The sequence below is a fragment of the Delphinus delphis genome, chromosome 13 (assembly GCF_949987515.2).
Source record: "Delphinus delphis chromosome 13, mDelDel1.2, whole genome shotgun sequence".
Classification (NCBI taxonomy): Eukaryota; Metazoa; Chordata; class Mammalia; order Artiodactyla; family Delphinidae; genus Delphinus; species Delphinus delphis.
Window position 1 is genome coordinate 39819243 of NC_082695.1, and position 27571 is coordinate 39846813.

General features: G+C 46.6%; 1 protein-coding gene across 2 annotated transcripts in view; it reads right to left on the minus strand.

Moving 5' to 3' along the window:
• NPC1 (NPC intracellular cholesterol transporter 1) overlaps nt 1-27571 on the minus strand; it is a 47181-nt gene that overhangs the window by 913 nt on the left and 18697 nt on the right. The window contains exons 5-25 of one of the 2 annotated variants that reach the window (XR_009521733.1): nt 25811-25978; nt 24994-25243; nt 23159-23232; nt 22208-22578; nt 20545-20771; nt 17708-17808; nt 15413-15515; nt 12559-12748; nt 11924-12106; nt 11033-11147; nt 9126-9253; nt 8890-9030; nt 7377-7466; nt 6783-6973; nt 6350-6465; nt 5572-5701; nt 3380-3580; nt 2260-2491; nt 1421-1507; nt 1172-1285; nt 346-362 (exon numbers count right to left, since the gene is read on the minus strand). Coding sequence is in view for 1 of the 2 variants with exons in the window: in XM_060028790.1 (XP_059884773.1) it covers nt 200-362; nt 1172-1285; nt 2260-2491; nt 3380-3580; nt 5572-5701; nt 6350-6465; nt 6783-6973; nt 7377-7466; nt 8890-9030; nt 9126-9253; nt 11033-11147; nt 11924-12106; nt 12559-12748; nt 15413-15515; nt 17708-17808; nt 20545-20771; nt 22208-22578; nt 23159-23232; nt 24994-25243; nt 25811-25978 (3288 nt within the window). In the remaining variant the exon portion in view is untranslated. Of the gene's footprint in view, nt 1-199; nt 363-1171; nt 1286-1420; nt 1508-2259; nt 2492-3379; nt 3581-5571; nt 5702-6349; nt 6466-6782; nt 6974-7376; nt 7467-8889; nt 9031-9125; nt 9254-11032; nt 11148-11923; nt 12107-12558; nt 12749-15412; nt 15516-17707; nt 17809-20544; nt 20772-22207; nt 22579-23158; nt 23233-24993; nt 25244-25810; nt 25979-27571 lie in introns of those variants that run through there. The other variant, XM_060028790.1, reaches the window with a different exon arrangement.

Here is a 27571-nt window from a genome sequence, read left to right on the forward strand (position 1 = left end):
TTTCTAATGAAGTAGTATGGACGAACAGGAAGCCCCAGGATTGGAGTTCTTCTCTTAGAAGTTTTTTTACTCAGTGTTATTTATCAAATGACCATCAGTACAAGTACATTCAAATACTTCAAAAGAATGTTTCAAGGTATCCTTTTCCTTTAGTATCATGCTTCCTCCATCCCACTAGGTTAAAAATAAAAACTCTTACCTATGTAACTGAGCAAGACAGGGAGGAATATTAATCCATGAGTGGCTCCCAGTAAGACCATAGCGAAATACATCCTGAAGTAAAATCTCTTGAAAATTTGAGATTTGGCGAAGGCCAAAACCGTAATGCCTCCAAATTTCGTTAGTGTGATTCCGCTGAATACCTAAGAGAAGAGAGATGCGGTTAGAAGCAACTTTTATCACCTACCGTAACTGAACACTTCCTCACAGAGGGATTTCTTAAAAGCCAAGGTCCAAAGTAATGGGGGACCGAACCCCAGCTTTCAGATTTACTGTTAAGTAGCATTAGGCTCTGCCTAAATTGTTTTATTTGCTACTTATGAATCTGAGGGGAAAAAAGGTGTAATAAGGGTAAAAGCTGTGTATTCTGCACAGACCCCATGGCAGCCCTGAAGTCTATCAGTGCCATTTTTCCAACAGCATTATTTTTCAATTAAGGTATGTACTATTTTTTTAGGCAATGCTACTTATTACACACTTTTTGTTGTTACTCTGTAACAGTGTTGTCTGGTGGTAAAGTAACTGGCTCATAGTTCAGTCCTGTATCCTGGTTTAGCCTGAGAAGATTCTCCAAATGTGAACCACAAACTGCACACTGGGCTCCAAGCATGGCAGCTCCCCTGCTTTTCAGCACACATGGCTGGCTTGGGTTTTAAACGGCTCTCAAATCAAACTTCTCTGTTTTACTGCTTCAGCCATACTGTCGTCTGCAAAGGAGTCTCCAGCAGTAACAGTTCTAAAGAATTTCAGGGTGGAGCTCTATGCAAGATACAGCTATTTCATGAATTGCCTGAAAACCTATAATCCTTAGGAGCTGCTGCTAAGTAAAAGATACAAATTCTGCTTTCCCTACTGAATCTTAAAGTTCCTTCTCCTGAGAAACACTCAGTCACCAAGCTGGGTACTTCGCGGTGAGGTATCTGCCCGAGTCATCTGCTCGGGCTGTACTTACAGAGCTGCCCATGCGGGAGAGCGCCTCTTCTGCCCGTTCCACGCGGCTTCCCTTCGTGCTCACCGTGAACGCTCTCGTGATATGGCTGCAGAACTCCACGGAGATGCCACAGCTCTGAAATAAAGTGCTTCCTTTACAACTGCCCTTCTCCAGTTAAAAACAGTAAAAGCAACCACCCCTTTTCCTGGGATCTGTGGTTATCAGGGCACCTGGGAGGTAAAGGAGCCCGGAGCACCGCCTCTAACTTACAAGACAAAGCTCCCATCACACCAACTTAAACTGTCCCAGGAAGCGTGTGGAACCCTCCAGGCACAGTTTCCTCCAGCAGATCTGCCTCTATTACGGAGAAACAGCTGAAACCTCTCAAGTTCCCCCCAACCCCCAGCCAGCCAGCACACTGTCATTTCTTTAGCTGGGCCTCACTACCACTCCCCCTGAAGCCACGTTCAGTTCGTATCTGAAGAGCAGATGCACTGTGTCTGTTTTCTGTTAATACTTTCTCAAATGTGCACATATTCAAGACTATTAAAAAGCACCTGGCAACCACATGGAAGGCACAAGGCCTTGGTCAGAAAATTCCACTGAGAAGGGGCAGTTTTTCTAACTGAAAACTGAACATCGTGCTGTCATCAGGCTACATACTTTGGCAAAGCACCCTTCAGAATAATAAATTTTTTTTTTTTGCGGTACGCGGGCCTCTCACTGTTGTGGCCTCTCCCGTTGCGGAGCACAGGCTCCGGACGCGCAGGCTCAGCAGCCATGGCTCACGGGCCCAGCCGCTCCGCGGCATGTGGGATCTTCCCGGACCGGGGCACAAACCCGTGTCCCCTGCATCGGCAGGCAGACTCTCAACCACTGCGCCACCAGGGAAGCCCCAGAATAATAATTTAAAGGCAGAATGCCTAAGCCAAACCATGACCTCACATTTCCATTGCTATACGTACCACCCACGTCCAACTCCACCTGCCACTGACCCCACCTGACCATGTGCGCCAAGAGCAGGAGCTGGCCTTGATCTCTCACCCCAAGAAACAATGTACAGCAGTGACATAAGGAGTGAGGGACAAACTGAGTGGACCAGGACTCACCATAACCAAGTTGACCAAAGAAACCGCATTCAAACTGATGCCCCAGAGCCACATGACGCCGAACATGTTGACCAAGATCATAGCAATGGTGACGCACATGATCACTGCCGACCACAGCTCACAGCCCAGGAGAACCACGGTCACCACGAAGATGGCACCCAGGGACACACCGAGGTTAAAGAGAGTGTCGTCAATCATGGTCAGGTACTGTTCGTAGAAGACGTAGAACACGCTGGAGAGGGGGAGAAGGTTCTGTTACAGCTTGTTTTTGCTTCCGGAATCTTTACTCCTCATCCTGCCACAACTGCAAAACAGAAACTACCCTGAGAGACATCCTCACACAAAACCTCCCTGTTTGTGCAAGACTCACCTCCAGCAGTTAAGCTGGACCTCTGGCCACTGACAACCAAAGAAGGGCCTCCGAGATACGTATTTTATATAAGGTTTTTGTTCATGTGCCCAACTTTATAGGCATTTATTGACAAAGAATATTCCGTGGTATTTTTGGAAAACAAGCCCTGGTCTATCCTGAGGGCTAACCCCAGCCAAACGGGGTCTATGCAGGGCCTGAGAAGAAAATGCTTTTTCAGCAAAGTTAACCAGCTCCTCTAAGGAGTCAGGACACCCACTCCAAGAACTCCTTCCACAGGAAAACAGGCTGTCCTCCTGCCAGGAACAGGTCCAGACTCCCTTCAGTGAGATTACAGGGGTTGGGGGGAAAATCACTTGTTTCTCCTACTTTTCTATATTTTCTAAATTCAGTATTTCATAAAATATTTTCTTTATGAGGAAAAAAAAGGAAAACAATAAATGAAAAAAGAGAAACCTCCATAAAGTCACTGTCCCCAGCGATCAGTTGCCGGGCCCGCTCTGTGAAGCTGCTCCCCAGGTGCCGCGACCCGTGCCCCCCGCCTGTTTTGCAGGGTGTGAGCTCCAGCCCCGAGACCTCAGTAGGTGCTTCAGATTCTGGCCCAGGTGCCGTTTCCTGAGACAGGCTTCACCTGTGCTCAGGATGGAGCCAGGTTCAGAAGGAAAACCGAGTGTCGGCCCCCCCAGCAAGGGAACCCCAGGGTGTGGGCACTTCCCCAGGACACCCTCATTTACAAAATCCACACGTTACCTGTATGGGAACACACGGTGATCACTTCCTTCCAGGCCCATGGTTCTGGTGATGTTGCTGGCGATGAGGCGGGCCTTTTCCATGGCGTCGATGAAGTCAGCGGAGGTCTTGAGCACCGTGTGGTAGGTCATGAAGTACGTGGCTCCGACGCCCGTGCCGTTGCCGAGGATGTTAACTGCCGCGCTGTAAGCGGCGTGTCCCCTGGGAGAAGACAGTGGTATCAAAGGCAACACCTCATGCCGTACCTGCAGAATCTGAGCATCAAGGCTGAGTGGTGTCACCTGACCCTGGACTCAGGGATCAGACCAGCTGTCAATTTCAGGGACAGGGAAGCCCCTGAAAAGGCGCGATGAAGGTTTAGCTCATTCCTTCCCACACTGGCTTTTCTTTGCTGCTTTGGTTTCTTTGATGCGTAGCCGCTACTGTTTCTGTAGCTGGTTCTGCTCACAGCCCAGTGTGTTCTTCTACAGGGTTTGCTCAGCAGTGCTGTGTAACAGGAGGCGCAAACGGACAAGGGCCCTGAAGTCAGACCGCCATGAGGTCGACCTCGGCCCTGGAACCCTGAGCAGAATTACTAAATTTGGGCTGCAGTATCATCTGCAAAGGGTGTACCACCACCTACTCATGGGGCTGTGTGGTGGGTCAGTGAAATAGTGTCAGTGAGGTGCCTGGCACGATCCTGGCACACAGGAGGCTCCCTGTCTGTTGCCCTCCTACGAGTTGAATTCATTCTGACTTCTTTTATGTAGCCGAGCATTCAGTCTGCCAGGAGACCAAGCTACGGGGTTCATTTCTTCTTTATTTTTAGGGACAGGCCTCCCATGGTACCTAGTCTAGGTCTCAAAACACAGACGTGAGATGTATGACTGACGGGACTCTGGTCACATTATGTATTCTTACGAAGAACAGGGATGTCCAGCGTTTACCTAATGTACACCTGGACACTCACCTTCCTACCAAAACATCCAAATCCGCCCAACTCCAGACTTCAGTCATCTTTGCTATTTCTGGGCCAGAGATCCTGTTCCCACAGTAGCTGGCTGCCTGGCTAGATGGGGGAGTCAGACAGCCCATAACCTCATGTACAGACAGGCTGGCAAGAAGCACAGTGGGGCTAAAAGAATCTAAACCTTCGGAGCTTCCCTGGTGACGCAGTGGTTAAGAATCCACCTGCCGATGTGGGGGACACGGGTTCGAGCCCTGGTCTGGGAAGATCCCACATACCGCAGAGCAACTAAGCCCGTGGGTCACAACTACTGAAGCCCGCATGCCTGCAGCCCATGCACCGCAACAAGAGAAGCCACCGCAATGAGAGGCCCAAGCAGCACAGCGAAGAGCAGCCCCCGCTCGCCACAACTAGAGAAAGCCCGCGCCCAGCAACAAAGACCCACTGCAGCCAAAAATAAATAAATAAAATTCAAAAAAAAAGAATCTAAACCTTCATCCCGGGTGATGTCACCAGAGCAGAGCTGCAGTGCCCCATATGCTCCAGACACAACTGGACAAACCCTTTCACAACCTGAATCGCCTGCATCCCTCCCCACAATCTGCCCTGCCGGTGGTCTGCACAGGACTGTGTCCTTCATGCCGCCAGGAGGGGAGTGTGAGACAGAATGCTCAAGCCAGGATGGAATCGGGCCAGAATGAGGAGGAGTTTTCTTTTTTTTTTTTTTAACATCTTTACTGGAGTATAATTGCTTTACAATGTTGTGTTAGTTTCTGCTGTATAACAAAGTGAATCAGCTATACGTATACATATATCCCCATATCTCTTGCATCTCCCTCCCACCCTCCCTATCCCACCCCTCTAGTGGGACACAAAGCACTGAGCTGATCTCCCTGTGCTATGTGCCTGCTTCCCACTAGCTATCTATTTTACGTTTGGTAGTGTATATATGTCCATGCCACTCTCTCACTTTGTCCCAGCTTACCCTTCCCTCTCCCCGGGTCCTCAAGTCCATTCTCTACATCTGTGTCTTTATTCCTATCCTGCCCCTAAGTTCTCCAGAACCATCTTCTTTTAAGATGAGGAGTTTTCTTTAAAGGCGTTTTGGTTTCTCTGCGGGACAGGGTGGGGAGTGGCAGAGAAGAGGACCTTCCCACCCACCATTCCCACCCCAGCCCTCCCCAGCTTCCCAGTGCAAATTAAAGGGGAAGCGGCCACACAGCTGAATGGGTTCCGTGTCACTTACCCTTTGCCACACTTGGGGTTCGGGTTATCGGAGAGGAACATGGGCAGGAACCTCATGAAGTCTGCACCCTGAGGCCTCTGCTTGCCCTCTGGAGTCAGAGGCCGGCAGTGGACGCAGGCAGGGTCAACCACTGTGCAAACAGGTTGGGGGAGCCACGGTGAGAAGGATGGGTCTCCATATTAAAACATTTAAAAATAATGATAAAGAAGTGACGGGAATTCTTTTCCTGAATCCTTCTGTTTATCCCAAAGCTTCAAACACATGGTTTTCACAGTCAAACTTGAGGTCCCATCTTCATCTAACACAGGCTGTACAAATTTTCTTCCCTGAAGCAGGTTTCCTGCTTTAAGGACAACCTCAGTATGTTATTATCAGAGCCCAGGACGTCCATGTTTTTATCAAGAAAATCCTAGGACAGACTCGACACTTTTACAAAACCATATGGCAATAGTGATAAACAAAGAAAAGCACTCCCATGAGAAGCTACGGCCAGATACCAATCAAGAGAGACCAACAGCATTGTCGGGAAAAGATGACAAACCTGAAAACCAGGGTCCCCTGACCTGGGCCTTGTTCAGCCTGCAGCCCCATCGGGGGCTGGAAAGGGGACAACAAGGTATCCCCAGAGTGCACAATGGAGGAAGGGGATGATGCCAAGGGGAATGAGATGCAGCAATGGCAGACAAACAGGTGGACGTGGAGGCAAAATGCAAATGACTTTTAAATTATGTTAAAGTTCTTCAGAAAAGAGGGAAAGATCTGGAAAAGGATCAAGTACCCGATGCGTTGCAGAACCGATCCGTGCTGTTGTAGACTCTACAGCAAGACGACTGTGGCTTGACCCAGTCAAAATAATCGTCAATCCAGGACGAGGGAGCAAAGCCTATCCGGGTACTAGAGAAAGGAGAGAAAGGGTTACTGATGCCCCCACAAGGGGGAAGTCTTCAGTTTCAGTCCCTTTTCTTGAAATCCAAAACTTCCTTTTCTAGACCTTTTAATGCCACCCAGTCAGAAGACAAACCACGTTAGTGCTTAACGGGAAAAGCTTCAGAACGTGAGGTGGTAAATTTGCCCTTTAAAAGGTTTTGCTCAGGTAAAGCTAGATTCAACCCACATTTGGCAAGATAGATTTTCCAGGAAAAGCTATCTTAAGAGAGAGGTTTCAGGCCGAGGTCCCGGGCCAGGAGCCCGTCCGCAGCTGGGGTACTGACTAGTTGTCCAGCTGGGCGGCGGTGAAGATCTGCTGCACCAGCGAGTCGTTATTGCAGCCCAGGCCCCCGCACACCATGTTCTGCCCTTTCAGAGAAGCGTAGTCGTGCCCTCCCTCCATGACAAAGTACACGGGCGGGCCCGCGTGCAGGTAGCGACTGAGGGACTGGAAATAATCCGTCACGTAGGAGTCCTGAGAGAGAGAGAGAGGACAACAGGACACAGTGTGAACGTCCTGTGCAAGCGAGAGGGGGGCACCCGGCCGAGACGCCTCGAGCCCAGGTTCCTGACTCCCTCCACAGCCAGCGCCCCCTCCCCACCCTGGGCCCAGGGGCTTTTCCAGTTGGTCCCACCGTCAGCAGGGCACCTCACGAGGTCAAGACCGGCTGCTTGTGTTCTGCAGCCATGCCCAAGGCCTGTGAGCTCAGAAGGCCCGGGCCTCATGGGCAGAGCTCTGGCGAGGTTCCTGCAATGCGGGAGAGCCTGCCAGCACCCACGTTTAGAAGCGGACATCAGCTGAAACACCTGCGTGAGTATTTTGAAAAATGCATTCACCATGGGCTAAATGAGTTAGAATAAAAAAGAAAGCGTCTTACATCTGGCATTGACAGAGACTGATCCAAGCCGATTTCTACTTTGTTCAGGACTGCGATACTGAATGACAGAACGCCCACAAATACCGCTACCTGGAATGTGAAGTGAGTTACAGAGTTAGAGTTGTCATGATTAAAAACATAAATCATTTATTTATCTATTTATTTATTTTATTTATTTATGGCTGCATGCAGGATTTAGTTCCCCGACCAGGGATTGAACCCAGGCCCCCTGCACCGGGAGCGCTGAGTCCTACCCACTGGACCACCAGGGAACTCCCTAAATCAAATCTTAAACACACAAAACAGGACTTTTCTAAACGAAAAGCAAGTTTAAATGACACGCTAAGAAAACAAGGAGTCTGGGACAGTAGCCGAGGTCACGGTCTCAATAGTAAAGCCACCTGGGTTCAAATCCTGGCTCTGCCACTTACAAGCTGAGTGACCCTGGGGAAGTCACTTAACCTCTCTTAGCTTCTATTTCCTCCTCAATAAAACAGGAAAAATAAGACTTGTAACATCAGATAATTTTGTGGATTAAATGAGAAAATTCTAGGGATAATCCAGAATTTAGCGTAGTACCCGGTTCTGAGCACAATACCAGATATTAAGTGTTCAATAAATGTTAGGTGTTACTATTACTTTTTTTTTTTTTTTGCGGTACGCGGGCCTCTCACCATTGTGGCCTCTCCCATTGCGGAGCACAGGCTCCGGACGCACAGGCCCAGTGGCCATGGCTCACGGGCCCAGCCGCTCCGCGGCATGTGGGATGCTCCCGGACCGGGGCACGAACCTGTGTCCCCCACATTGGCAGGCGGACTCTCAACCACTGTGCCACCAGGGAAGCCCACTATTACTTTTACTGGAATGAATTTACATTCTTTTAGTGGAGATGTGATAGATTATAGCTGTTGGCTGTATCCAGTGTGTAAACTGTACTACAAAACGCTCTTGCATGGTTACTGGGGATGAGGGACAGTGCAGGGGAGGGAGGTGGGTGACACTGAAGGTGCAGGACGAGGGTGATGGAACAGATCTATATCTTGGTGCTTACACGAATCTGCACATGTGATAAGCTGACACAGAACTGGACACATACATTGTGCCAATGTCGAACTCTTGGTTTTGATATTGAACTACAATTACGTAAGACCTTGGGAGGAAACTGGCAAAGGGCAGCTGGGTCCTTCTCTGCACTACCTCTGTTACTTTCTAAGAATCTGTAATTATTTAAAAACAAAACAACCAACTTAAGACAGAAACTCTTGCTTATATTGCCTGCTAAAAATATTTTATATTTGTATATATTTGCTTCTGCATTCTTGTGTATGTATATGTATATATACACACACACACACACACACACACACACACACACACACACACACACACACACACACACACACACACACACACACACACACACTTAACAGCTGTCAGAATCCTTCCCAAGCACTCTGACTTCTTAGGAGGCATGTGACAACTCTGGGGAGAAAAACCACAGACAGGCTCCTACCACAATGGGCCGCATCCAGTCCTTAAGCAGAAATGGAGCATAGGCGTCTCTGAAGAAGCGGAATAAGCAGCTCTCCGAGGCCTGGATGCCTGCTCTGTCTGCCGCGCCCCCGACACAGCAGAGGACGTCCAGTCGGTTCCTCTGAGGGGATGAAGAGGAACAGAGGTCACCCTCCAGCCGCCTCATCTAGATTCTAGACTCAAATGAAACAGGCTGCACGCCTGATGACAACTTACCTCTTGCCGCTTAACGTCTAACCCCAAGAGACTCACAAAACAGGTAATCTGAAGGAGGAAGTCAATGAGGACCGCCATCCCCGCAAAGAGAGAGAAGGTGTGCACAGCCGGCATCACGGACAGGCCTCCTGCGGGGAGAAGAGAGCAGCCACGTCCTTCCCAGCTGAGGGCTCAGCAGGCCTCACCGGCACGTGCACGTATGAACACGCGGCACCAGAGCAGGCCAATCCCACAAGAAGAATCCCCCCAATCCTCCCACCCAAAGGCACTCTCCACAATCTGCGGGTGTCACACCAGAACCACCTGGGGTTCCAGGGACTGGGCCCCCGCCTACTTTATCAAGACAATGGGAATTCAACCCCAATTCTGCTGTTCAGAATTCTATGATCCCAACTCTATACTTTAACAAGCTCTCCAAGCAAATGCATGCACTTTCACATTTGAGATCCATTAACACAGGCCATTTCTTATAGTACCTGCTACACTTCAGTCCACAAGAGGGATGTATTTCCCATATGCTATTATACATCCAGTCAGTCTCTCGGTTTAGTTACAAATGAGGATGCTCCAAGCGTCCTCCAGGCTAAGACTCAGAAGCTGAAAACTGGCTGCCCATGGGCCAGATATATATAAACCCATTTTAGAATTTAAAACAGTTTTTAAAAAATAAATAGCCAATATTTAACAATGAGATTCACAGTGTCACTTGAGAGGAAAAAAATCTAGATTCACAGCGTCGCTTGAGAAAAAAATTGGACCTGGCAGCACTGGGCCAGCAACACATAGCTGCCTCTTGCAGATGGGACCCCAGACTCTGGGTGCCACGGTCCCTGCTGCTCCTCCTGTCCCCCCAAAGTCACTCCAACCTTGAGGCCCAGGGTCAGCTGCTATCACCAACATACTTGCACTGTTTTTTTTTTTTATAATAGAAAAAGAGGAAGTAACCGTTTTGCATCTGTATCCATAAAGAGAAACCACAAGAGCCACAGGTTTGTTTCACAGTGCACTGCTTCGTGGAGACGGGGGATGATATATGCTAACGGCGTGTCTGTGTCCAAAGACCACACCTACGACGTCCCTCCCATGGCCCCTTGTAAGATGACCTGGTGGCCCCTGCAGGCATTTCCACTGGGACCCACGGATCGTGTGTCTTCCCTGGACTTACTGGGCGATTCTAATCGGCGTCCTCTGCAGAGGATGTGATCAGTTTTCTCTTACTACATGCCAGACAGGGGGGTGGGCAGTGCCCTGCTAGTAAGGCTACCGATTTCTCCACATGAAAGAATACAGAAGTGCTGGGTTTTGTGCCAGTTTATTCTGGCTCCTTGTATTGAGGGAAGACTGAAGAACTCCTGCTCATTGACGAGGCTGCTTCCCAGTGAAATGTGTGCGCAGAGGCGGGGAGACTGCCTTTCGGAACGGTGGCAAACACCTTGCGAGCTAACGCCTGTGATTTTGGAGTTGCTGCCGAGAGTGCTGTGACGGGAAGGACCCTGTGGCTGTCCTTCAAGAGTGCTATTTTCAAACCCCAGCACTTGCCATGGGTGCCCTAAACGGGCAGGGGCAGGAGTCCTAGGTATCTGAACCCCAACATCAACACCATCCTGAAACAATGTGAGAAGGAAGACACTTGCTGGGAATTCCCTGGTGGGGGAACTAGGATCCTGCATGCTCCGTGGTGTGGCCAAAATTTTAAGAAATTAAAAATTAAAAATAAATAAATAATGTAGTTAAAAAAAAGAAGACACTTGCTAATGGCATCCGAGATACTGCCACCAATTTTTCTCGTGGTCCACTCTGATACTTTCCAATCACAGAATAAAACTTAAAAAAGAGCGCAAAGGGTCATATACTGATACACCCAGGCTCAGCAAACCTCAGGGTTGGCAGATTCAAAGAGTAATTACCTAAGAAAAATGCTACCGTCTCTGAAAAGGATGACAGGAAAATACTTGGGGCCACTTCTCCCAGGACCCGGCCCACCTGCTGGTCCAGCGTCTCCCCTTGGAGACGTTCATCTCTCTTAAAAATAAAAAAAAAAAGTTAAACACGCGACATTAAAGTTTCTCAATTACAATGCCACCTCTTTGCTTCTTTGGTGCCTTGTGTTAACCTGATGGTAAAAAATAATGATTAGCAGCATCTACTTGTTGTTTGTGGACTTTATACAATAAAGCAGTGAGGACCCCAAACTTCTCATGTTGATTCATTTGGGATATTTCTGAAGCCCGGAGCCAGGTAACAGGTGAGAATCTAAAGGAAGGATTGAATCAGGTTATCAGGAAAATACAAGCAACGCAGGCTGCAGGTGGCTGGACCTTTAAATAACACTCCTACATGCCACTGGGTCTCTGCCCAGGTAAGCGCTACAGGACAAGGGACCCTGGGAAAACCAACGGATTGACGTCATTTTTTACATCAGTGGGTCCTGTGTTGACCTTTTGCCTTTTAGTGGCACCTCTGACAAATCCCTCATTCTTCTACACTATATTGAGAATCATTTTAATAGCTGTTGTGCCCAAAATATTTTCTACAAGCGTGTTAGCCCTTTTTGCACACATGTTGCACATATTTTAAAACCAAATTCTCACTTTATATGTATGCCACCAACCAAAGAGAATGTTGGTCTCAATCTTCTTGGTCTCAAAATGTCCAGAACAAGTTACAGGCACCAATAAGCAACACAGAGGAACGGAAACGAAGTCTCCACGTGTCACACTCAAATACTCCACATGGAGCTGAACAGCCGTATGTGGAGCCTGGTACTTGGTCAGACGCTGTGAGACTCTGAAACGCACCTGGTAGGTCTGGACCAGAATGAAGATGTTGTCCACTCCCACGGCCAGCACCAGGAATGGGATGACTTCTATCACAATGAGGGTGAAGGGGATCCCAATGTAGCTGAAGATGCCCAAGGAGCACGCCACCGAGCTCAGCACGATCAGGATGCCCGCAATGCCCAGGGAGATTTTCGAATCCACCTGGAGACGCCACAAAGACATAGATCCTCATTTAGGGTGTTTTCTGTCCTGTTCCTAAAAGGTCCTCATTTTCACCTCTTTACCTGGATATTGCCCATCTAGATTTAAAAGTACGGTTCCCGGTTTGAGACAAGATATGAAAAGTTGTCTAGGTCTTCCCTAGCAACATATTTTATCAGCTTACATTCTTAGGTGATGGCAAGTTAGAAAAAAAACTGGATTATGTGAAATAAACTTTAAGTTGAAGAGAAGAAATTGGAACTGAAGAAAACAGATGCAGGAAGCAGAAAATGTGACAAACAAGTAAAACACAGGACAATTTAAGGTAGTTTTGAACATAATGAATTAGGATTAAGCAGAGGCAAAAACATGCCATCACGCTGTGTACTGTCATTTCCCTCTAACACACATACACACACACATGCACACACACACCTACACACCCCACTTACCAGAAACCTGCTACAGCTTTCGATATGCCCCAAGGCTATGGAAATATATAAAAACATGATGCCATAGCTGATTAGAACAGTGAAGATATCGCTGTTACTTTCACGGTTTATTTCATCTTCAATACTTCGTTCAGCCTTAAAAGAAATGGTCAGATTTGGATTCTTGTAGTTTTTCACAAAATTAATAAACCTAAAAGGGTAAGCAAAATTTTGTATTTTTAGTTAAAACTTAGTGACAACTAAGTAAGGAACTTCTTCGTAACGTCTACGACACAAAAGCCACACTTAACCCTTATACCTCGTTAGGACCTTCTACACTGGCAAGTAGAAGGTAGGACACTTCCAGATTACGAAGTTCCAGACATGCTGAGTTTTCCAGTATTTAAAACAGGTTTAGAACAAGTTTAAAAACTGCTTCATGGTCTCACTTCTTTTTTTACTAAAAATGATTTCTAAAGGAAGTATATTATACTACAGACATATGCTCATGGAACAAAAATTTTAAAAGTTGATCTACAGATTCAATGCAATCCCTATCAGAATCCCAGCTGACTTCCTTGTAGAAAGACAAGCTGTTCTAAAATTCACATGGAATTGCGAGGGGCCCAGAATAGCCCAAATCTTCTCTTTCAAGAACAAAGTAGGAAGATTCACACTTCCCAATTTCAAACTTACTACAAACCAACAGGAATCAAGACAGTGTGGATACAAGCACAAGGCAAGGACGGGCATACAGATCAAAGGATCAGAACTAAGAGTCCAGAAATATGCCATGTATCTGCCTTCACCTAATTTTCAATAAAGGTGGCAAGACTATTAATGGGGGAAAGAATATCTTTTCAACAAATGGTCTGGGGCAACTGGAGAGCCATATACAAATAAATGCAGGTGGACCCTTACCTCACACCATGTATAAAGATTAACTCTTAACTCAATGGATAAAAGACCTTTTAAATGTAAGAGCTAAAACTATAAAACTCTCAGAAGAACACACAGGTGTAAATTTCCAGGTCCTTGGGTTAGGCAATGTTTCTTGGCTATGACACCAAAAGTATGAATAACAAAAGAGAAGATAGATAAATTGGACTTTACTGAAATTAAAGACTTCTGTGTTTCAGAGGATACCATCAAGAAAGGCAAAAACACAGATTGGAGAATGGGAGAAAATATTTGCAAATCATACATCTGATAAGGGACTTGTAGAATATATAAGGGACTTGTAGAATATATAGCAATTCTTATAATTCGATAATAAAAATACAAATAACCCAGTGAAATAAATGGGCAAAGGATATGAATAAACATTTTTCCAAAGAAAGTTATACAAATCGGTGCATGAAAAGATGCTCAAATTCATTAGTCATCAGGGAAATGCAAATCAAAACTGCAATGAGGGAATTCCCTGGTGGTCCAGTGCTTAGGACTTGGTGCTTTCACTGCTGTGGCCCGGTTCAAGCCCTGGTTGGGGAACTAAGATCCCGCAAGCTGTGCAGTGTGGCCGAAAAAACAAAATAAAACAAAAAAACTGCAATGAGATACCACTTCACACCCACTAGGACAGCTAGAATCAAAAAGTCAAATAATAACAAGTGTTGGCGAGGTGTGGAGAATCTGAAACCTCCATACACTGGTGGGAATGTAAAATGGTGCAGTCACTTTTTTTTTTTGGCTGCGCCGCACAGCACGTGGGATCTTAGTTCCCCAACCTGTGGAAGCAGAGCCTTAACCACTGGACCACCAGGGAAGTCCCATCGGTACAGTCGCTTTGGAAAAAAGTCTGCCAGTTCCTCAGAGTTACCGTATGATCCAGCAATTCTACTCCTAGATATATACCAACCAAGAGAAATGAAAACATGTTCACACAAAAACTTGTATATGAATGTTTGTAGTATTATTCCTAATAGCCAAAAGGTAGAAACAGCTCAAATGTTCATCAACTGATGAATGGATAAACAAAATGTGGTATATCCATAGGATGGGATATTCTTCAGCCATAAAAAGGAACGAAGTCCTGACACAGGCTACAACTTGGATGAACCCTGAAAAGATTATTCTAACTGAAAGAAGCCAGACCCAAAAGTCCACGTACATGATTCCATTCCTATGAAAGTCTGGAATAGGAAAATCTAGAGACAGAGAGTAGATTGGTGGCTGGGTAGGGCTGGGTGTTAGGAGGGTGACCAATAAAGGAGATGGGATTTCTTTCTGTGGTAAAGAAAATGTTCTAAAATTGACCATGGTGATGTTTGCACACATCTGTGAATATAGTAAAAGCTACTGAACTGTACGCTTTAAATGGGTGAACTGTATGGTATATGAATTATATCCCAACAAAGCTGTTCAGAGTCCCTGTCTTCCTCGGTCCCCTCTTCCCATTCTCTAGAGGTTATACCACAGCTAACCGGTTCCCAGGTCACTTGTTTGATATCTTTTCTAGGCATGGATGGCATGCATAGCATATATTTGTCCAAACATGCTGACTGCAGTTTTTAGTCACTATCTTGAACCATTTATTTGTCTCACCATCTTTAATGACGAAATAATATTCTACTGTACTTCTCCCTACTAACGTACACTCAGCTTGCTCAGGTTTCGCTGTTAGAAAAGAATGCAAGGAACATTTCTGCATAGATACTTTTGCATTCTTGTTGCAGGGATATGTATTAAAAGAATGTTTATAGGTAAATTTATTAATAGATTTTTTTTTTCATAGCACCACCAGTACCAAGTGAAAAAAATGGCATAACTTAGATCTACTGTTGGTTAATGTAGTTGAACTAACTGTAAATGCTTTCTGCTACGGTCCACCTTCCCACAGAAAGGACAGCTTGTTTAGACCCTGTGAGCAACTCACTCTCTTTCCCAGGCCTGGGCCTTCTGGAGCTTCTCTGTATCGTTACGGTAATTATTGACAGGAAAGGTAATCACAAGGGCTGTGGCGTTATTGTAGTTTTCATCTAGAAAGGAAAAAGGTGACATCAAAAAGCAGATTACAAGCGTGCAGAAAACTAGATCAATACGAGGAGAAAATCACAAGCCAGTTAGGTGCCTGGTTTCTCATGGGGCTGAAGCCTACCCACACCTGAGCTCGAGGAACACAACAGGAGATCTGGTGCCTGTGTAGTTCAGCTAGTGAAGAAAAAGGACCCTCGTGTGGAAGTAGGCACAGTTGTCATTCATAACATCATTACTACACGGCACGTGCATGGTGACAATTTCAAACAGAGCGGAAAGGTGTTCAGGGAAAAGCCTCTCTCCTCCCTCAGTCCCCGTCTGTGTCTCAGCTCTCCTCCCCACACCATGGCACTGTGACTCCTTCCAGCCACGGTCCACGTGCATAAGCACAGTCTCCCCTTCCCTCCTTGTTTACACAAGCAGTGACACACTCTTCTGCAAATGCTGCTTTTAAAGGCATATCCTGAGAATGCTCTGTTTTAGTACACAGAGAGTGTCCTTATTCTTTTTTCTGCTGTATGATATTTCCTAGTATAATTTAACCAATCTCCAGTTGATGGCTATCTTTGCAAATCTTTTTGGTATTATATACAGAATTACTACAAAGAATAACCTGATATTTCCAATATGTACAATGTAATTCGTAGAATCAATTCTTATAAGTACAATCACAGAATCAAAAAATATGTGCATTTCTAATTTTGATAGATGCCCCCCAACTGCCCTCCAAAGAGGCCTCCTGTTTTTCATTTCTCTCTTCAACAAAATATTTACTGAGACCTACTTTGTGCCAGACATTATCTTAGAGACTATGGATACATCAGTGAGCAAAGGAGATAACAATCTTGGTCTTCCCGGAGCTTATATTCCAGTAACCATTTATACTTCCACCAACAATGTGGTTTCCCCACATTCATCCACAAAAGATTTTATCAAACACTTAGATCTTTGCTAATCTCTTATGTAAAAGACTGAAGTGAGAGGCATTTCACTAATTTGGAGTGAGGTTCAGCATTTTCCCCATATAACTGAAAGCCACTTGCATTTCTTCCTTTGTTAACACTCATATGGCTTCTGCCCACTTTTCTTTTGGGTGGCTGACCATCTCTCTTTTCCCCAAGAGCTCTCCACGTATTAAGGAAATGCTGTCTGTTATGTACACTAACTTTTTTTTTTCTCCAGTTTGCTGTTTGTTTTTTAAACTTTGTTTGTTCTCTACACAGGAATTTTAAATTCTCACGCAGTCAAATTCATCAGTGTTTCCTTCTGTGGCTTCTGCATTGTGTGTCCTGCTTAGGAATGCCTTCTCCATTTAAAAATTATTTTAAAAAATTCACCCTGCATTCTCTCCTAGTACTTTAGTAGTTTCACTTCTTATATTGTAGTCTTTGTTCCACTGGAATTTACTCTGGTGGAGGGAATAAGGTAGAGAACAAATTTAATTTTGACGGCTGTGGCTACCCAGCTGGTGACACCATCTTTTCCCCCACTGATTAGAAACCACACGGTGTTACATAAGGCAGAGTAAAATTTACAGCTCACAACTTCTCCCTTCCCACTGGATGAGGAGAACATCTGGCTTCTTCTTTAGGCTGGAGAAAAACTGTTAGGCTGCCTGTAATTAGGCTTCAGATGCCAAAGCTGTCACATGATTCACTACCCCATCACACCTAATAGAATCTGCTCCAAGGTGCTGCAGGAACCAGCAAAGAGCAAACCAACCGCCTCTCCCACTATAAAAGTGTTTGAGTTCTTAGCCAACTGGTTGAGAAGGAAAAAATCTATCCACTTTGTTTCTTTTCCCCCATCTCACATATTATCTCTCCCCCATTACAGATGTTCTTAACCAGAGGGCTACAGACTCCACGGGGGCCCCCTCTCAACGAGTTTCAAGGGTTCCATGAACTCCCTGAAACTGAGCAACGTATTACGTGGATGTACACAATGGCATTACTCTGGGAAAACGTCCTTAGCTGTCAACAGCTTTCCCAAGAGTAACCTAAAAATGGCTAACACCACTTCCTTCAAATGCACAATAAAACCCAAAGCTGAAGGAGATACTGTATTTGGGACCCCATATACTGGGTAAATAATAAGAGTGCTCGATTGATGAAATCTTCGTAATTACCACTTGACTGTTAATGACAGAACCAAGACTACTTTATCTAGCAGGGAAAGTAGAAGCTTCTCTCACCATCGTAGCCTCCTAACACAAGCCACGGGAACACTGGTCCACCAAAGGTCCCCAGGCAAGGATCGTGGAGCAGACTGGTGTCATTCAGGGAGGCGGGAGCCCTGCCAAGAATGCAGAAAACACCACCCAATTAGAACAACCTTAAGACGCCACAGAGACCGAAACGCTTACGCAGCAGTCATGCGGCGGATTAGGAATGTGGGCCTGAGGTTGGTTCCTTGGATGAATAATAACAGTTCAGTAGTTGCTTGTGGGAGCTCAGCATCACTGAGAGACAGGCACATACAGTGCAATGTGGTTGATGTCACCTGGTGCACAGAGGAGGGGGCCACTAATACGTGGGGAAAACCGCCACCATGAAGAAAAGAGCCGTACAGGCCAGGTCTCTAAGGCTGAGGGGGGATTCACCTGGGAGGGAAGAAGTGAGGGCTTCCACACACCACACTGGTGGGAAGAGAAGAAAGAGCGTGAGGACAGGTACAGGAAAGGATAGAGTGGACGGCGGCCTGAGGGACCACAGAAAGTCCTGGGTCTAGAGCATGGGGTACCCATGAAGGGGGGCCTCCCAGGCAGGGGGTGGGGCTAGGAAGGAAGAGGGAAGCAGTGGGAAAAAGGGGTAGGCGCCATGCTAAGCAGTTTGGATTTTTATCCTGTAGACACTAGGGAACGATCAGATTTGGGGAAAAGGGAGGTCATGAGCTGTTTGACAAAGATAACTCGGGTGGCAAAGCGGAAGGAGGTCTGGAAGTAGGAAAGAAAGAAGCAGGGAGACCAGGCCAGGGACGCCAGCAGTGCAGGAGAGACAGACAACCGGTGACAGGGAACCAGCATTTCAGCACAGAAGTCAGGCGGACGCTGGGCACAAGTGAAGGTCCTCGTATATAATGTGAACCACCGCCCTTCAGCGCCGAGGGACAAGGGACGGGCTCAGGTCCTGGGATCAGGTCACTGCTGGGGGCAAACGGCAGGGCTGCAGGGCTGCATAGAAGCTGAGCCCTGTCAACCCATACATGTGGGGCTCTGCTGCCACACTGCGGGCTTGAGGGCTCATGCTGAGGTTAAAACCCATACGAGCTACGTGAGGAAGAGTCCAGGCAGCCCGTAAGCGGTAGGCGTTGATGCCATCATGTGATCGGGGGAAGCAGGAGGTCTGTGCTTGGTTCTGGGCTAGCCGGGCTCCTGCAGGGCCTGCGTGCCCCCAGGCGGAACAGCCCAGGGAAAGGTGGAGGGTGAGGAGGGAGTTGAGAGCTGGGGACGCACAAGCGGAACCACAGACAACACACACCTCTGCCGCGCAGGAGAGGAGGTGCTCACGGTGGTGTTTCCACACCTGTGTGAACCACGCTCCCCTCAGGCAAAACACCCATCTCATGTGTCTCCCCTGTGGCCAAAATTCTGTTGATATTTTATTTTGTAAAACAAACAGAGAGAAAATAACTTTTTTCTTTAAATATTAAAGTTAAATAATACTGAACCTTTCTTTCCAATTGCCAGTGGCCACCCTGTACCACCTGTCCTTCGGAGAACACTGCTTCGGGTACACGGGCTACACTTATTGTTTCACGGGCTTGTGTTTATAGATGTGACATCCTGAAGAGAGTAAACACAGCCCAACCATCTAGAGTCAGTCATATTACAGTAACAAAAAGAGACGGAACCTAAGGTCACCAAACCAGGCCAGAAGCTAGAGCTGTCAAGATGTGGTTAACTGAGCAGCACGTTCACAGGTGACAAGGAATAATTTCTCTGCTTCCATAATGAAGAAACAGCCAGGGCTTCCCTGGTGGCGCAGTGGTTGAGAGTCCGCCTGCTGATGCAGGGGACACGGGTTCATGCCCCGGTCCGGGAAGATCCCACGTGCCACGGAGCGCTGGGCCCGTGAGCCATGGCCGCTGAGCCTGCGCGTCCGGAGCCTGTGCTCCGCAACGGGAGAGGCCACAGCGGTGAGAGGCCCGCATACCGCAAAAAAATAAAAAAGAAACAGCCACAGTGGTGGTCTGATTGGCTGAACAACTGTCTCTGGGCCAGATCAGGCCAAGGTACATGGATGGCATCCAGAGACGGCAGACGCAAGCCGCAAGCCGCTCCTCCTGCCGCGGGACAGGCCTAAAGATCACCTCACAGGTCACCAAGCACGGCTCCTCTGTGTCTCATTCAAGCCATACACGCACCCTGCCCAGCCAGTCGAGCCTCCGAGGCGAAGCAGCTCAGTGCCCTCCGGCCTAACTGCCTCTACTCCAGCCCCCCCTCCTCGAGGGGATGCTGCACATTTTAGAAACTCAGTATCATGGAATAAACTTATACTTGAAAGACAAGAAAAAGCACGACAGGCTTCTATTTTTGCACTATTTAACCAGCTCAGGAATGCCTGGGGCGGTGCAACTATGTGTTATCAATCCAGGCGGGAGTCAGGGGCTGAGCGGCACCTGCCGTTCCTCAATGACACACCACGAATGCCTCGCCCCAGGGCCTTTGCACCTGCTGCCCGTCTACACGGAACACTCCCCCCACCCCCCCCCACCCCAACTCTCCCAGGCCTCCGTCTTCCCTTCTGCTGACCAGGTCTCCGCTGCACCGAGAGCGGCATGCCCTCTGCACTCCCTGCCCTCGCCCAGCTTCCTTTCCCCATTGCATCGCCTCGACCTGGCACCGTCTCAACCCGGCGTCAGGGCCAGCGGCTACTGTTCACCCTCTGCCTCCCTTCATTAGAAGGAAGGCTTTGCCGGGAGGATCCCGCTGTTTATCCCTGCTGGGGCTCCAGTACCTTCAACGGCGTGTGGCCACAGCAGGGGCTCCAGTGTTGGAGGAATGAAGGAAGGACTGTCCCCGCCACTTACCGAACGCAGTACAGGAAGTGTGTGTGGTAATCCGCGTACACAAAGAAGTAGTCTCCTACTTTGTGGTCCAGCACGGAATGGCTGTTCTGGAAGTAATTTAACACGCTCATGATGGTGCAGTGCTTGTTATACGGTGAGAGGGGGGCCAAGCAGATGTCCTGGAGTGTCACAGTCTCATTGTTGTAAGATGCAGTAATGTTCTCGATGGCTGTTTGTAAGTCAAGAACCTGAAGGATGATTTTTAAAATAAACAAACCCAGAAATGTATCAGTTTTCCCTCAGAGGCTGACTAACCGTTATCGCCTGGAGGAGTCAGAAGGTAAAGAGGATTTGGCGAAAATCCTTCCTGAGACAGGGAAGGCTGAGACACATGACGGTTAAAAAAAAAATAAAATTTTTTTTTTTTTTTAAAACATATTTTTGGTGACTTCCCTGGCAGTCCAGTGGATAAGACTTCACCTTCCAATGCAGGGGGTGAGGGTTCAATCCCTGGTTGGGGAGCTAAGATCCCACATGCCTCGCAGTCAAAAAACCAAAACATAAAACAGAAGCAATACTGTAACAAATTCAATAAAGACTTTAAAAATGGTCCACGTCAAAAAAAAAAATCTTAAAAAGAAAACAAACATATTTTTGCTGAGGAACAGCAAACTGGGATGGAGACCCCACCTACAGGCACCCAGAGAGAGGAGGGGGCACCACGACAGGTCAGATCCCAGCGCAGGACACACGAACATCTGCCCTCCCACCCTTCTCCACAGGGACCCACGAGGCCACAGAGGGCAGCCTGAGGTCATCTGCCTGATCTTCCTGACACTCCCTCCCCTCACCAACAAATACCACCTTCCTCCATACTATGGTTATTTATGTATATTCTCGTACTTTCTAATAGAGAATATATTCCAGGAGGTAAATGACAACATTTGCACCTTTTGCAACAAGCTAGGAAAAAGCAACAGACAGTCATTGGGTGGAAAAAAGATCCTACTAAAGTCTTGAGCATATTTTGATGTTTTTTCAAGCCATCAAGACTTTCTGTAGGGCAACAGCAATGTTTAAAGGAAAAACCATGCAACTGTGCAACTGTTCATTAAAAAATAAGTGGATGCAGTTTAGTTACAGATAAGTGTGATAAGGGAGAACGGGCAGGTTTAAAAGCCTTTGTAAGAGCACGGGATGGATCTTGTTCCAAATGCACCTCCCACCAAATGCAGGCAGGGAGCCCACATTCAGGCAACACTAAGTTCATTCCTGCAGGCGGATCAGCAGTGATCCAGCAGCTCCTTCCTAGGTCCCCAGGACAGCGTAAGAGGCTTTATCCCTTTGGGTCCTGGTGTATTACTTTTTAATTATCACGGGAAAAAAATCCATAAGTTCCTAGGTGAATTATAAATACATTCTGCTTCAAAAGAGAAATGCTCATCTCAATTTCAAGCAAGACCATCTGTATGAAAGAAATACCAAAGCGGTCTACAGTAAATTTTTCATTAAATTCAACAGCTATCACTTTTTTGAAAAGTAAGTGAAAAGCGCCTTTACCTTTATCATTAAGGTTCACAAGATAAACCACCACACTCAGCCCCAAACCCACATCAAGTAAACTGGTCAAAAGCCGACAAAGTGCCGCGTCCCCCGCAATTGATTTCTGCAAAGAGCAGATTACCTGGTGCAAGATGTCTACGGCAAGTGGAGGCCCAAAGGGCACGTCGGCTCCAGAGGGGTAGGGATGGTACATGTGCGGCTGGGTGAGGGGGGCTTGGATGATGAGCTGCTCGGTGCGGAAGAAAGGTCCGAAGTGTGTGTCGAAGTACTCCTTCTCCCGGCGTGCCTGGCTGCCGGGCGCAGACCAGAGGTCCACCGGGTCTGTCGTGACCTGCACAAACACCAGGCCCGAAGAACAGGCGGCGATGAAGGCCACGGAGAAGAAAACGATGCAGCCAGGGTGTTGGACGCAGAACAAGCCCCACCGTGTGAAGAGTCGCTGTAGACGGGCTTCGAAGGCGGCACCCAGAGAGTCACAGCAGGACGGCCCCCCTGGAAGAGCGGGATAGGAAGAGAGGGTGGAGGTTAAGAGCCAAGCCATTCCTGAAAGTCGGAACGGGGAGAGCATCAGTTACCACTGCCCATAACGGGACTAGCGCCCACACAGGACACACCGGGACGTGCACAGGACGATCCCCTGCCCGCCCCCCACCAGCTACTTGTCTGCTCTGGAAGCGGCCCTGCTCACCTGCCCACACCTATCCCCACCCCTAGAGGAACGGTGCTCACACACAAGCCTCGGAAAAGCAAAGTGCTCTCAGCACTCTGTCCAGAGCAGTTCCCTCCAACCTTTCCTGCTACCCCGGCTCTCAGCCCGCCACGCTGGCGCCTCCACAGCTCTCATCCCAGGCCAGGATCATTCTACTGCTATTATTAACTGCGTGGTTCTGATCTGCCACCCTGACCAGGTTGTTAGTGCCACAAAGGCAAGGACCCTGTCTCCATCACAGCCATGTCCTCGGCACGAGCTCAGGGCCTCTCCTGGAACAGGCATATAAACGTTTGTTGAGGAAATGAACACTCGCGTGCCAAAATGGTCCCAACCCTTTTAGTTAAGTACCAACGTGCCTACCTTTGTCACTGGCATTTACAGAGAAAGCAATATTGCCATCAATGGGGGTGTACTCGGAGACAAAATACCGTTTTCTGGAAAATAAAAGCATGCAAGTCGTGTTCGTGGACCTCGGCACAGTGAGGCTGTTCTTCTGACATTCCCACACGAGCTTTCCCATTGAAAGCTCACTTCCTCATCCTGTTTGCTTCCTCCCTAATTGGTGCCTGCCTTCCCTTAAGTTCTCTTGCTCTGGGTCTCTCTGCTCATCAGTCTCAGGGGAGAATTTATGAGGGTATTAAAAAAAAATTAATAAAGGATAATTTCACCTTGTAGCCCTCATTTACATTTAAAAGTTTTAGGTTCTTTAAAAACACAGTAAACACTATATTGCAGGAGCAATGAGCACATCTAGTGCCTAGATCTTGGTTTCTAAACACCACTCTCCAATGAAAGGAACCAGGACTCCTTGCAGAAGAGGATGCTTCTAGGGCTGGAGCAGGGAAAATAAGAGAACATCTTGTGATTCCAGAAAATAAGAACAAGCTTGAGAATTGGGGGTGGGGGTGGGGCATGCTTAAAAAAGCATAGGAGCCACCAGAAGATGCTCCCAGTGGTTGAAACTGGGAAAATTTGAGCAATAAGATAAATGATGATACTGAACAGAGACCACAGAATTTTTTTTAAAAGTCCACGATGTAAACGTAACTGAATAAATAAATAAGTAGAGGAGAAAGGATAACTCTGTACAGAGTAAGCCCAGTTAGTAAATGGAGAAGGAACGAGGGAAATACAAAGGCACCAGCAGGCAAACACCACAGGAAATAAGTGCTGAAGACAAGATCCACGGATGGATGCTAAAATCAGTGGGCGACAGTTTGAGGAGAAACAAGGTATTAACATAGTCTCAACATACCTCCTCTAAGATATTTATCAACTCCAAAGGGAGAAATAGTAACTTCACCATTACTGTAGTACAGAAACCCAGCAGACACCTTCTTAACGATCGAGGCTAACCTCACCAGTGATGAGACATACTGACATCATAAGCCCTTGATATGATACATTGAGAAAGACACGTCGCTTCTGTGATATTGTCAAAAACACCTAACCTCAACCTAATCACAAGAAAATATCAGATAAAGCCAAACTGGGGCACATTTTACAAAATAACTGACCAGCACTCATCAAAAGTGTCAAGGCCATAAGAGAAAAGGAAAGATGAGAAACTGTCACAGATTGGAGGAGATGAATAAAACAAAAAGTGAACGTGACATGGGATCCTGAAACAGAAAAAGGGTGTTAGAGAAAAAACTGGTGAAACTTGAAAAAAGACTGTGGTTTAGCCAACAACAGTATACCAATGTTATTTTCATGGTTTTGATTAAATTATATTCCATGGGTGATGTGCGTTGTAACACTAGAGGAAGCCGGTAGAGGATATAAATAAACTCTACTATTTTTGTACCCTTTTGGTGAGTCTAAAATTATTTCAGAATAAAAAGTTAAAAAAAAACGTGCTGTCCTAAGTCAAGACGCAGGTATCTAAGAGGATACAGTATCGCATCTGAAAGGATCTGAATCAGATTTGGCTCATGAGACTCTGTGTTAAAGAACGGGCTGCTTTAAATCACATGCCATTTTGAATAAATCAATGAAACTGACTTCCAATGTTTCAACGGCTAAATAGGCTTTTGATTATTGACTAGTTGCAGGGCATAAGCAATTCATGGCATGCTATTCATGCAGATATTCGTTTCCTATTCTAATGAACCAAAGTCTACCGAGCGAAAGCTAGAAGTGCCACTTGGGTAATTTTGCTCTTCTTGTCCTGGAGGAAAAACAAAACGGATTACCTGTAGCACCACACGGCAAAGAATGCACCAAAGAACACGAGCAGGAATGCCATGTAGGTGCTCCACATGATGACGTACATGGCGTCCAGACCCAGGATTCTCCAGGGAACAGGAGGGGCGGGGGGCTGGGGCTTGGGCCCACAGACGATCGAGCAGTCCTGGCAGCTGCAGGGCCCCGTGACCTCATCCACGGACTCGTTACAGCCCTTGGTGGCATTGTTCATGGGTTCCATCTCATGGGCTGGAAGATCTGTGGGAAGGATTGTGTTGAGTGAGAATCTCCATTACAAAAAAAGCAAACACTACAAGGCTTGTGTTAAATTATATTTAAACCCAATGATAAGCACACTGAGAGTAACACAAATGGAAGAATAAAAAGGACTGGAGGTTTCTGGGTGATCAAGTTATGTTTTGCTGCTTAGTCCTGTAAAATTTTAAGTTAACCTCAATAACTCTGGGCATAGGGTTTGTCACCGAGATCCAAGTCCACCACATTCCACGGTAAACCTCCAATCAAGTTTTATCTCCACGGAGGAGCTAGTCTAATGCTCTGGCAGAGCTTTTGAAAAAACTTTTTTTAATAAACAGCTTATTCGTTCAATTCTGTAGCAACACCTGAAGGCAATTCTTCTATCTCCATTCCCATGCCCAGCCCCTAACCAACCAGGGGCAGGATAAATGCTCTAGTTACCTCTCTCGCTGGAGGAAACTCTAGGACCTAGTGATCTGAATTTATCTTCCTACTGCAGGTTAAGGTTCCTGGGCTTTAAAAAAATCCTAAGTACAATACACCAAACGTGGAGGTCTTCATCCCCACCTGAAAAGATGGGCGTGATGGTGAAAGGCGCCTGGCCGTTGTCCTTGTTGAACATGTACTCAATCCAGTTGGTGGCGTTGCAGGCTTCGGCCTCCTTCCCGCACAGCAGCCCCAGGGCTTTCTCGTTACTCGAGGGGGCCTCCACGTCCCTGCAGGCATTGTACATGGCTGGCAGGGGAGGAAGGGAAAAGACTGAAGCCGAGCTGCTTTAATTCACCAGATGAGATCTTACCGGAGGCCTCTCACGTGTGACCTTGGAAATCCAGACACACTGCAAGCAGGAGCCTCGGGCTGGGACTCGGGACAGTAAACACTAAGGGCGGGAACAGAGGTCACCTCTGAAACCAGCTTGTCACCCTACAAGTAACATCAGGCCAGATTCCAAGCAACTTAAAAGTCAAAGACAGGAAAGGCTTACGTCATCCCAGTATCACCCCCAGTGCATGCAACAGCATACTGAAGGCCGAGCAAGGAGAAGCTAAGGACCTCAGTGTCTCTTCAGCCAGCAAAGCTGGTTCCAGGAAACTCTACAGCTGGAGAACGACGGCACTTCCAGGGTAAAAATTGATTTCAGGACAGACTTCACATGTGAATGACCCCAATACCACTCTCTTTTTGGGTTTTATTTTAGTATGCATAAAGACAACACACGAAATAAGAATGTCAATGACATGTTGCACATAAGGAAGCAGTGGTAATGGGTCCTATCTTAATATTCAATTACCAGTCCCTGCTTGTTAGAAACTTCCCAGGACCTTCTTCCCCCAAACTTTAAGGAGATACTTATAAATTCATTGTGTTTTATCCTCACTCTTGAAAGACAATTTAGCTAGAGCGATAGTAGCTTCTTTAGAACTATGATAATTCCATTGCCCTCAGGCCTCTATCATTGCTGGTTAGAAAATCTCCAATTGTCATTCTTTTGAAGTGATTTCTATCTTTTCTCTACTTGCTTTGAAGTGATTTCTATCTTTTCTCTACCTGATATTTGTCTTTGGAATTTTATAGTTTTCATGAGCTATATTTAGGTATGGATTCCTTTTTTAAATAGCTTTATTGAGATAATTCACATACCATACAATTCGCCAATCTAAAGTTAAAATCTAATGGCTTTCAGCATATTCATAGATATGTGCAATCACCACCACAGCCAATTTTAAAACACTTTCATCACCTTAAAAAAAGAAACCTGGTATCTTTAACTAATGCTCCCTATCTCCCCATCCCCTCAAGCCCTAAGCAACAATTCATCTACTTTTGTCTCTATAGATTTGCCTATTTTGGACATTGCATATAAATGTAATCATATAATATATAGTCTTTTGACTGGCTTCTACCACTTAGCATGATGTTTTCAAGGTCCATCCATGTTGCAGCATGGATCCATATTTCATTCCTTTTTATGGTCAAATAATATTGCATCGTATGGATGTACCACATTTTGTTTATCTATGTATCAGTTGATGGATATCTTCGTTGTTTCCACCTATTATGAACATATGTTTTCATTTCTCTTGTGAGTGGAACTGCTGGGTCATATGGTAACTCTATGTTTGTTTCAGGAACTGCCAGACTGTTTTCCAAAGTTACTGCACCATTTTACATCCCCACCAGAGTGTATGAAGGTTCTAATTTCTCTACATCCCCGCCAACATTTGTTATCTTTTCGATTCTAGCCACCCTAGTGGGTGTGAAGCGGTACCTCATTGTGGTTTTGATTGGCATGTCCTTGATGACTAATGATCTCAAGCATCTTTTCAT